This window comes from Candoia aspera, chromosome 7 (genome assembly GCF_035149785.1).
Source record: "Candoia aspera isolate rCanAsp1 chromosome 7, rCanAsp1.hap2, whole genome shotgun sequence".
Lineage (NCBI taxonomy): Eukaryota > Metazoa > Chordata > Lepidosauria > Squamata > Boidae > Candoia > Candoia aspera.
The window spans coordinates 83,103,440-83,115,844 of NC_086159.1; the positions used below are offsets into that span (position 1 = coordinate 83,103,440).

At 41.9% G+C, this 12,405-nt stretch overlaps 1 protein-coding gene across 2 annotated transcripts in view; it reads left to right on the forward strand.

The window, feature by feature from the left end:
* The window catches only part of CCDC91 (coiled-coil domain containing 91), a 97,432-nt gene extending 91,469 nt beyond the window's left edge, over window positions 1-5,963 (forward strand). For both annotated transcript variants that reach the window (XM_063308359.1, XM_063308358.1), the window contains one exon: window positions 4,609-5,963. In XM_063308359.1, the coding sequence (XP_063164429.1) occupies window positions 4,609-4,737 (129 nt within the window). In that variant the 3' untranslated portion in view covers window positions 4,738-5,963. The remainder of the gene's footprint in view (window positions 1-4,608) is intronic.
* Window positions 5,964-12,405: the final 6,442 nt, after the last annotated feature.

Below are 12,405 nucleotides of genomic sequence, written 5' to 3' on the forward strand. Positions count from 1 at the left end.
AGTTGGCGCCTCCCTCTCATTGGGCAGAGCTGTGCATCACTAACACAGCGATAGAGCAGTGAGCATTGCTTGTTTCATATCCAGAAAAATATGGGGAATGGCATAAATGATGTTACAGTAGCATTGTCCCAGTGCTGCGTCGATCCTGCATTTCCCAGCATGTCACATCATGTTCCTTGTGGGGGAATTGTGAACTGGGGGCAAAGCTACGTGCTGCTCTTTGGGTGAATGATCCAGTCTAATTACCCTCTCCCCTTCGCTGAAGGCTGCATGCCCTGGCCCTGTACTCTGTGGCCACCCTGGAAGTACGGCCAAGCGGTTTTAAAATACTCTCCTTTGAGTAGCAGTGCCCAGCCTGTGTGATTCCGTGCGTGTGTTGAGTGGCCATATACATTTGTTTAACGAATAAATTTAATAAATAATCTTCTCTTTCTCCCCCATCCCTACACACTTGAAGTTAACCTTGCACTTCATTTCCCATGCTTCCCTGCAAAACAAGATAAAAGGGCAAATCATTGTGTAGTATTTCCTGACATTTCCTGAATGAAGTTGTGTCTGCAGTGAAGTTAATGAATATTATTTCCTTCCCTCACCGGTGCTGCGGTCCCTCACTGAGCATTCAGAAGGAGGGCACTGTGCAGACCCTGCAGTATCAGAACTTAAAGAACAAGCATACGGACATGCGTTAACTGGAGGTCTGCAATGGAAGTGAGAAGGACAGCTGCAAGTTCCCCCTCCACTAGAGTCCTTGAGATGGTACCTGAATGATTAAAGCACAGATACCTACCTTTTCTACTGACATATAGAAAGGCACTTACCTTTTTCCTCAAAACTAAAATGCTGTACATGCAGCTCCCCAGTCTGCAACCAAATAGGTGGAGGCCCATGGAAAAAGACTAGACGCTGCCTTTCCCCTGAAGCATGTGGCTAATTCCTAACAGCTCATTTGCTTTGATGGCTCCTTTCTACGCGTCAACTAATCTATGAAAGGCATTTGGTTATACAGATTTTTTAGATTCATCTGTGAATGATTGATCTGCTATTAAGAAGCTTTCTGGCTCTTGGCCGTGAAAGGTTAAGTGCAAAGTATGAAAGGTTATTCGGTGACCTAATTAGTGCTAGAAAGCACACAGACATTAAAGCTGCCTGGCTGGTCGCTAGCAGTCATTCTCTGCAGCTGACCAGCACAAGGCCATGTGGCGGGACCTGTCCAGGTCATACTGCTGGGATCGTCCAGTCCATCCTAACCCCAGACACGAGCACAAGTTGTTTAGAAGACAGGTCGAGCTGGCAGAGACCTCCTAGAGGAGAATATTTGAAAAATACCACTCTTTGGGAACCCAAGGGCATGTTTTAAATTGCGAGAAAATGGCACGGGCACCAGGACAAAATGGCCGCCATGGGGAGGGACATTTGCAAAATCACTCCTTTTCCTTCTTTAAAGGCGAAGTAAATAAAATGACCACTAAATTGGGCAAACTTACAAAATTCTAATAAACTGAAATAAAAGATTGGTATCTCAAACAGTTTTAGGAACATCTTTTATTTCCGTCTTAAGTAGCATAACATATTTTGAGAAATGCCTTTTCAGGAAACGCAAAGGAAACACTGTGGGGATCCCCTTGTAAAATAACTGTGTTTCCTTGGAAAATAAATTGATTTGATGCCTTTGGGAAAACCAAATAATCCTTCTTTGTAAAGGACGTATTGTGAAATACCTGCCTTTGTTTTCACTCTGGAAAGAAAACCAATTCTGTATGTGTGTGCGTGCCTCTGTGCTAGTTGCCATTCATTCCATCTCCCCATAAAATAAATCCATCTTTTTGCTGGGACAAAGGGGAGAACAGCTCTCCAGCTTTGCACAAAGTTCTTGCTCTTTCTACAGTGTCGTAGCCCTCTTTTCCTCCTCCTCCTCTGTCAGTCCCACTAGGCAGAGCCAGCCAGGAAACCAACTGCACGGAAAGGCTAGACCTACTTTTATTGAGATTGGCCATAATAACAGACACTTGCAAATCTGATTGTGTTGTACCTCCTCCTCCTCCTCTTACTCCATTGGATCAAGGAGGTGTCTATCTGAACCACTTCTGAATGTTATCAAGTACTTCTGGACTCTTGTGCCTAGGTAATGGTTCCTGCATATTTCCATCAAGGTCACCTTCCTTAGTCTAGTCTACACCCTGTTTCGGATAGCAACCACTTGAAAAACTTCCATCATGTTCTCAACATGTGACTCATTTCACTGTGCCAAGAAGGAGAAATTGGAAAGTGACAGAATACCTGCTGATCTTGAGTGACCTCTATGGCTAGGTAAAGTGCATCCCAGCTACTGAAGGAATTTGTTGTTAGCCTGAGTGAACTTCCATCCTTTCTCTTTGAGAACATCTAGAGAATGGATGAGTGTAGGAGGGTAGTTGCCCCTATCTTGAAGAAAGGGAAAAATAAAGACTTGGGAAACCTTAAAGAAGTTGCTTTGACATGAATTCCAGAGCATTATCATAAAGTAAAAACAATGCAGTGGTTACTAAAAGTCAGGATGGATTTGTCAAGAACAAGTCTGAACAGCCTAACCTTATCTTATTTGATTGGATAACTTCCTTAGTAGATTGTGGGAATACTATAGGTACTATAGCATTTGAGGTTTTGACTAGAAAGCTACTTAAACGTGGGTTAGTTGTCATGTCTTTAACTAGATTTGCAGCTAGCTGTAAAACTCTTCTTTGCTGTCATCACAAGTTGCTCATCAGACTGGAATGATGTATCAGGTGAGGGGCCACAAGATTTGTCTGGAATTCTTCAACATTTTCATTAATGTCTTAGACTACAAGGACCACAGTGTAGAAGAAATTCCGCTGTGATCAGTTTGGAAGACTGCACAATTTGCTCAGCTGGTGATTAGGTAGTTGGACAACCATCAATGAACTTCCAAATTGCTTCAATCCCAACTTGGATCGTGAAAGAAGAATTGCACTGGCCGTGTACAAGGATAAGGGGAAATCCACGTTTAATCATTTGGGCGAACAAAGAGCAGGGCACAGCCCACCCCCACTCAAATTTTGAGAGAAAGCTTCACTAGAAGTGGACTACTGGCCTTCTATGGAGACAGGTGTGAGATTGGTTAGCCTTCCCCATGCCATATCTTACTTGAATTATATGATCCTGGCATAGTCAGGAAATTAAATACAGAAATTTCAGACTAAAGTGTCTGTGAAACATTGTTTAGTTCCTCCCATATCTTTCCCTGGGAACAGAATCAAGGGCAGACATCTGGTCCACAAGTCCAACATGTAGTGCATTAGCCGATACTGACATAATATTTCTCTACTATTAAAAACCGAAGTCTCACTGAGGTCAACCCACAACATGGACTCATCCATGCAGTGTTCTTGGTACAATCACACTAGCTTGCCATTGCCTCCTTTTGACTTCCCAGTCTAGACTATAGCTCTGGGACTCCCATCTAAGTGCTAACTAGGTCAGCTTTGCATTGCATTGCGTTGCTTTCTAGATCAACCAAGGACAGCTAGGTCAGACTTATAAATAGAGATCTGGTATTGAATAAAGCTTTGGAATGCCACCCTTTTCAGGGCTCAGCACCTTGTTGTCCTCTAGCCAAGATTTCCTACTAAGATTAATATAATTTACCATTGAAAGCAATAGGTCTTTAATTGGCATGGCCATCTTTTTCACTGTTCTCATATATACAGACAGTACTACCTTGCAGCTGTCTTTGATTAAGATGACCGAGGCTGCTCAAAGGTTAGGGCATCTAACCTGGGGATTATAGACGTGGGCCCAGGAGCCTCCCCCAGTTTCAGCCAGGAAATTAAACTTCCCACTTAGACTGAACTCCTGAAACGCAAGGTCCCGTAGATGGTTTCAGCCTGGTACCTTCATATATTCCAGCAAAATAAGATACCTGCGCATTAAAGGGTTCAGAGCAATCCGTTGAATCCAAAATGTTGTCCAGGCACTCTGTGAAAACGTCCCAAAACAACTCAGTGGTTTTGCTCAGTGAGAGGAAAGTCATTTTATTAACGATCTTTATTGTATGTTTTTCTATTATGGACAATTATTAATGACCCCAAAGAGAAACGTCTCCAAGAATCCCTGGAATTGAATGTATTTTACCTAAGAAAACTGTTTGATTTGTTCTGAGATCCCTCAGTTGCGGGGATTCAGTAGCAAAAAGACAAAAAAGTCGAAGGAGGAGGAGACGGAAAAGGCATTTTTTCCCTAGTATTTTATTAAACTAACTTGCAGTTCTACCTAAGAAGCATGATACCATGTGATGCGTCAGGTGTTGGTGATGGGGAACAGGGAATTCTGGGTCTTGACGTCCACACATCTTAAGGTTGCTGAGGTTGAGAAGCACCGGTCCAGAGATTATTGGAAACTACTTCTTCCTAAGATGGTGAATAAAACAGCCTCAGTTTTGGTTTACCTTTTAACATTTGGAGCCAGAAGTAATTAAGCCAATTGTGATACGTTATATTAGGCATTGTGCATTATCAAATTCCTAAGTATTCGCATGCAGTATGCTTAAGTAAAGGAGCGTTTCTGTGGAATTAACAGCATTTTGCTTAATGTATGCTTTTTCTGTCCTGATAGCTGGATCAAGTGATCCGTCAGCGTAGCCTGTCCAGTTTGGAACTGTTCCTCTCTTGCGCACAGAAGCAGCTGAGCTGTTTATTGCAGGAAGAAACCACAGGAGCAGAGGCAGAAGGAAAGAATCCATAACACCGATCACTTCTCTCAGACCCTGGAGACTGGGTGGAGCCCTCGGATCAATCCGCTGGTCTAATTTTGCTTCGTTTAGATGTTCAGAATCATGCTGCGGCACTTGTAAAACTAATGATTGTGTGAAATCTTGGCACAGGTCATGAGTGGCAACGGTTCCCTCAGTTGTAACAAGAAATGCAGTAACTGGCAAATCTCAGTAAAACAATGTTGGTAACAAATTTCCAGCAACAGAGTTTGTGTACCTGTTATTAACAAGCCTAAGCTTATTTTTCACAATGTTGCATGGAGGCAGCATTGCCGTTATCATTTATGTCATACCCAACTGGCATTTATCAAATGGAATAAAGGAATGTTTAATGCCGGAAATAAAAGTAGAGCATAAGGTCATCCGAATTTGAAGCACTAATCGGAGATGTCTGGATGACAGCTGGAATTGAAGCACTGTATTATTTACTTGTATCCGTTCCAAAACAGCTTTTTGCATCCTCTGAGTTTGTGCCTTTTCCTGAAAAAAGTCTGTCAAGTTTCATAAGCTTTTTGTCTTGAGATCTTCCCCTAGCTGGGAAACCCAGGGTTTGCTCAGTTGCTATGCTGCTGTTCTTACGAAAGCAAGTTAGGATTATCACCTTAATTTATGAAAGGAAATAAAGGTACTTGAAAGCAGCAGCAGATTTGGGGAATCCATTTAGTGGGTCTAAATTTGTAAGACGTGTGAGGACAAAGGTGTCCCTTAGACTGTAGAATCAGTCTAATGAAATCTTTTCAGATTTCTGATGACACAGTGATTTTTGCAGGGGTGTGGGGAGGTGTTGAATGTTTTGGGCTTTTTGTGATTTGGAGGGAATTTGGGGGAATTTGATGGGGGTGGCTTTTGCACGCACTCCGATCTGTGCTCTTAGTTTGGGCTGTTCTGCACAATAAAAGACGCTGCTAAGAACTGGCCACACCGTTGTTGAATTCCAGTGGCAGGATCTCAGGGTACACTGGAGCCAAAGAGGGCAAGTTGGTCTCTGCATGGCATGTCCACCCCTGCCTTCAATGATGCAATCAAGTTATAGAAATGGAACCATCTCTGAAATTTCCATGGCTTTTTTGCAGTGGTGTAACAGGAACAGAGGAGCTAATAGTAATGTAATTATTCACTTTGGGGCATAAATTTTAATTTTTTTTCTTGCATTTACCAATATATTATCCACAATAAAATGTTAATGATTTACATGATGAAATAATTGAGCAACTTAGTGTTTTTATGCTTATGACCGTGAAAATTGTTCCTTGCCAAGTAATCCTGGGTTCAGCATCAATACATTTCCTTATAAATGTATGTATGAAGTGTGTTTGTGTGTGTGCATGTGTGAGTGTATATATATGCCCATAGAAAGCAATAGCTTGTTTCCTTATGAAGAAGACTGTTGGGTTTTTTGGATTCATTTGAGGAGCAAAGAGGGGCCTAGTGTTTGCCCAACTTCTTCTGCTGAGTCTTTTGGAAAGACTGGAAGGCAAGAAGTGCCCACTCTGTATCCAGACATCAGTTTCCATGCTCAGTAGAAAGAGATGTTTGGCTTGACGACCATCAGTCCAACTGCTGTACACCTTTCCTCTATCCATTTCATAGCAAGAGATCTTCAGCAGATAAAGGAGCAGAGGGAAAGAGTTATCCTGATGTTTTTTTGTTGTCCCGAATATTGTAGGTTTTTTTAATCTGCTGCCAGGAAAATTACCTTGGGTTAAAACTTCATTAGCTAGAGTTTCCAGCTGACAAATGGGCAGCTGAAATGCTTTGGATACACTGCAAATGTTCTGGGCCCTCTTCTGGCCTTAGGGCACGTCTTTACTAGCCCATGCAAAGCCTCCTTAAATGGTACTAAGGTTAGAAGAAGATTCCAGGCAGGAGAAACATTCAGAATATTCTGGAGTTTTAAGATTAATTCACTCAAATGCCAGGTAAGGTCTTTACGTGATCAAAGATTGGAGATTCATCTACTATTTTTATACCCAGATGTTCTTGGCACCAGTGATGTAGCTCTAATATTTGCCTCTATTCACCTCTAATGCTTCTAGCTTTAAATACTTTGTGCCAGGTGAGTTGCTGATAAGACACCTCTCCAGGAGTTAACTCAGGATGAAAATATCAACATGGTGTGCATCCCAGAGATCTGGGAGGAGAGAATTTCCCTCTCTGAGCTCCATCGGCCAAGCCTGCTCTGTGCTGAGCAGGCTGCATTGGGCAAGCAAGAGACATCGTATGACAGTCAGAGAGAGCCCTGCTTGGCTGATCCAACTAACGGTCTCCTGGTGGTCAGTGAACTGTTGCAATAGGATGATGGAACAGAAGGTCTTGTGCAGTATCCCTCCCTGAGCTAGTTGGGAGGAACTAGATGGTGGCATAGAATTTCACCCTGCTCCTGCATTTCAACATCTTCATTGAGGCTGTTCAACAGAGCAGCTCAGGAGTTTATGTCCATGATAGTAACCACACTAATACCTAGTCTTCTGTGAGATGGACTTGGTAGCAGGAACGGTTGGAAAGAAACCTGCGTGGTCTCTAGAAGCAGTGGTGCTTTGCTTCACCCCCATCCCAACTCCTTCAGACCTTGTATGGTCTTTAGCAGTTAGCAGACTCCTGGATTTGGCCACCTCACTATAGTGTCAAAATGAACAATTTCATGTATATACAGTAGGTCCATAATTTATCTGCTTAAAGGAAGAAGACTCCCACTTTCTATTTTTCCAGAACTCACCCTTTGGAAAATTTGCATCTTTCTTACCTGGTTGACAACCTTCTCCTGTTTCCTCCAAGATGTGAGGTTCTACGTACGGTAAAAAGGTTTAAAAAAACTGCTGGTTTCTCAGGCTTGGGGACGGGCATCTGCTGGAGGATCAAAATTTCAAGATGATGGACTGCGCAATCAGACTTTCCCTTTTTTACATGCTTGATCTTATGGATGTTGATATCTTTTTGACCTCCCCCCTTGAACCTCCCCTGCTTAGGATTGAGTCCCAGATTAATTAGGCAGAATCCCAGGTTCACCTGTTGAAAACCAAGCATCCGGAATTGTCAGAATTGGTTCACTGATGACATTATTATTATTAGTAGTAGTATTTGCACAACAACGTGAAATCACAGCTGCCAGTTCTTTAGCTGGTGTTGGCCTTCATTCTCATCAAGTCCTTCCCAAAAAACTCGGAGGTCGTAATGAATCGGCGTAGTGTAATTGTGGACCCAAGCAGTGTGGCCTTTTGTGATGGACAGATGGAAATTTTGTCAATGAGCAGATTTTCCAACTGCTGTCCAAGGTTTTTTGGAATGGCACCCAATATGCCAATAACCACTGGGACCACGATTGCCGCTTTATGCATATTATTATTATTATTATTATTATTAGGGCAAAAACTGTAATTCCAGCGCTAAACGTCTTATTCCAAAAGCTTTTGTGCCATGTGAAAGGCAAACATTGTTTTACGTTGCCTGATGGAAAAAAGATGAATGACTTTTCATGTCAGTCTAAACTCCATTCTTTTTTCCTGGCTCTCCACTTCAAGGAGAGGCCCAAGAGATGTCAGTGACCTCCAGAGGGAGGGAGGGAGGGAGGGAGGGCCCTTCCCTGGCCCCTCCAGGGATGGCTGGGAAAGGCAGCAGCCTACAGAAGCACTGAGCTAATCACCAGGACTCTTGAATGGCCTTCTCTGGGGATCAGAGCTTCTCTCTGATTGCACACAAGCCAGCTTTCCACATTTGGATTTTCCTGGCGAATTGTGTGCGGTGGTCTAACTAAGGGAAAAGTTGTTGTTGCTAGAACCATCCAACGCACCCATAAGGCATTATGACACTAAATAAGAGGCCACTGAAGTTGGGCAGCCAATAAAATTAATAACAACAACAACAACACAGAAGCATGCAGGAAGAGCAGATAGATGTTTTGTAGTGGTACCTGCTGTGCGTGCAAATTGCAGTTATAATCTAGATTTCCACTTTGGTACTTCCCAGAAAAGAATCACATGGATACCCATAAAACTGTATCGTAAAATAGCAATGTTATGGATAGTTTAGAACTCCTTCTTTTATAAGGAGTCCAAAGTTTTGATAGTTCTGATCTGTACTGAAGCTGTCCTTGAAGCTGCATGTAGAAAACAAAACTGTGCAATTTTACCTCTCTTGGAGCCATATTTATTTTACAGGGAGTGTTTTACGTTCATGGCATTGTTTTGAGATGAATAATTTTCTGCAATAACAGAAACCACCAGCCTATTTTTCTGATTTGCAAACTGTCTCTAAAGAAATAGACATTTTAATATGTGCCGGTTTTGGATTTTTCTTCATCTGTAATTCTGCGCATTTCCAACTTCTTTATAAACCCCACATTTTTTCCATTTTTTCCATTGTACTTTGTGAATAATGAGGCACAAGAATGTTGAAGCATAAATACTTGGGCTACTCTATCTTCCCGCTGTGATATTTTAAATGCCAATTTGACAGTTGGCTCTAATAAAGGTAAGAACTTTATTTGCAGCAGCAACAAAGTTGTGGGGTGAATTTGTCTCATGACCACACACAACTCTAATACTGCACACCAATATATATGGAAAATTCTTGCTAACATCTCCCAAGTTAGAGCGTGGACTTAGCCTGCCAAAATATACCAAGTGCTCGTCTTTAGAGAAATTCAGAGACACACCATTGGAAGACCACTTTTTGAAACTGCAAAATGACAACAATAGAAACAAGTAGACAAAGTATAGATAGTAATGCCAAACAGTTTTACAAGGAAAAGACACGATACTGAGATTTCCAGTTTTAGTTCCTTGAACTTTGCTGGTTTACATAATATCAGCCCTCCATTTTGAATATGCCCTTACAAATTAGGTAGAGCTTCCCAGACAGATGGCCTGGACCTGTCCAGTGCAACCTCTCCTCCACATTATTGGTTCCCCCATCAGCCTGCCCTGGATGTTACAGGTTACAGGAAGCAGCGTGTGAGCAGTTTTGCCATGTCCTGGGACTCGTCAGACACGCATGACCAGATAGGATCGTAGAGTAAGATCTGACTACCTACATCTGATGAGGCCCAGTGCAGGATGAAACTAATAATGTACAGCCTCTTCTTGGCCTACATCAGTAAAAACACACTACGCAGGGTATACATTGTGTAAAAATTAGAGAAATTTGTCTTCTTCCAAATGGGGTGGTGGAATTCATGTAAACCTTTGTACATGATACAGTCTAGCTGAGATCTCTCTCTCCCTCTCCCTCTCCCTCTCTCTCATCTCTGTATCTGTCTGTCTCTCAGCTTAAGGGAAGGTGGATTGTATACGGTATTCTGATAGACTCTTCAAAAGTTGCTGCTGCCCATGCCCCCGCCCCCGAGTTGGAATTAGCCTCCCTGTTACTTATTTATTTATTATTTTGTTTATTGTATTTTTCCACTGCCTATCTCAAAAACGACTCTGGGCAGTTTACAAACAAATTAAAACAGTAAAAATTAACATCAATTAAAAATACATTATAAAATATAAATATACCAATATAGTAAAAACCCTATAAAATATGAAATCTAAAACCCAAGATGGCGAAATCACAGTCTTGTTAAAATTTCCCGGGGCCGCGTCAAGGTGCCAGCCACCCCCACGACAAACTATCCCCCCTCCCACCCCAAGCCAGGCGGCACAGCCATGTCTTGGGCCCCTTTCAGAAGGCCGGGAGCGTGGGGGCTTGCCTTATCTCTGGGGGTGGCTTGTTCCAGAGGGCGGGAGCTATAGCAGAGAAGGCCCTCCTCCTGGACCCTGCCAATTATTAACAACTTAATGGCCAGTTATTAAGCCAATCAGACTGAAGAGGAATTAAATGAATTGCATCCTTTTCTGAGTGCAATGCAGACATCAAATTGGCTGCTACGACGTGTTGTGCTTAACGGTGGTCATGTTACAGCTGGGACCAATGAGGATACTGGGATTATTGTAAGCACATGCAGAAATAATTCTGGGATGTAGGGTGGGACTGACACTCTTTTGCGGGTTGATTTATGTACGGATCTAATTCATACGACCGAAGTCCACAGTCCCAGCACAGCCAACATTGGATCAGTCTCTTCAATGCAGATACTGAGACAATGTCAAGTCTGGTTCGAGAGAGGATCAGGATAATAGAGCAATTTTAAATAAATGGATGGGGGGGAAACAGTCTTCCCACTTGCTGGATTAAAAAGATAAAGTAAAAAAATAATACAGCAACATGTTTAAATGTTATTTTGGTCAATGTTTGATCATTATTACATGGTTATGGAATTTGGTTTACAGTCTTTTGTTTGGCACCTGAACTCTCTGTGTCACGAATGACTTCATTACAGCTGCTTCCAGTTTAAGAGTCAGAAAAGTTAATTAAAAGAACTTTAAAATAGATTTCTGACAGCATTTGTGGTAAGAAGTAAACACTAGCTGGTAAAGAATTGCTCCATGCTAAGCTGCATAAAGTAGGAAGATTAAAAAATGTGCAGGGTAGTGATTCTCTATTTCGGTGTTTCTCAATCTTGGCAACTTAAAGCTGTGTGGACTTCAACTCCCAGAATTCCCCAGCCAGCATAGCTGGCTAGGGAATTCTGGGAGTTGAAGTCCAGACAACTTATAGTTGCCAAGGTTGAGAAACACTGCTCTGTTTTATATACTGGAGATTCTTTTTTTAAAACTTACTAGAAAATTTTAGCATCACAATCTATTGAATAAGCATCTTCTTGACTTTGAACTGGGCAGCTGGAGGTTTCAAGGAATGCAGAAAGAACAAAGGTAGGAAGGAACCAAAGGGTGTGTGTGTGTGTGATAATTCACATATACCTCTTTGCAACTACACAGCTGTAGTTGTGGCTTCTTAAGGATGCCAGTCATCTGACATCACATCCCATGGAACAAGCCAAAAGGCAACAGTGTCTTGGGGTGTTTCCATGGGCCAGCCAAGAGCGGCACAGGATTATGGCTTGTGCTGTTTTCTAAGAACTGCTAAGAACAACTTGCAGTCTCTCTGTGCCATGCATAAAAGTAGGAATTTGTGTTCTTCATGTAACCTTTCAAACCATCTCTGCTGTTTTCTGTGCCCAGCCAATGATTTAGAAAAAGGCCATCTGTTGTTGAACTGCATTCTTGTAGGACTGTATTTTATGTTCAATGTGTGCAATGCTAAATCAATGGCCTTTTGGACTGCCACTGATACATTCTGTCAAGAATAAAAAATAGTGCCTCTTAGATTTTAATGGACTGTTAAGTGCTCATGAGCTTCTGTGTAAATTTTGATGGCAACTGAGAGGAACCTGACTAAAATTTACATTGCCACTTCATCTTAACACCATGCAGTGAAACAATATTTCTACAGAGACACCAGTCTGGCTTCAGGGGAGTCACAGTGCGGGGAAACAGATATTGGCAAATGATATCTGAGTCTGAAAACCAACAGGCAGAGTTAAAAGCATCACAAGTTTCTGAGGTTTCATTGGTGTTTGGAGAACACACAGGTTGCATTTCTAAACTTACTTCTGCAGAAATAAACAGCAAGGCTTTGGAATTTGCTCCAATTTCAATAATAATGTTATTTATGTGTGTATACACAGACACAGAGTTTTGTTTTTCCCAGATAGAACAAACTGGTAAATTTAGAATGCATATTCTGCCAAAAAATTATTT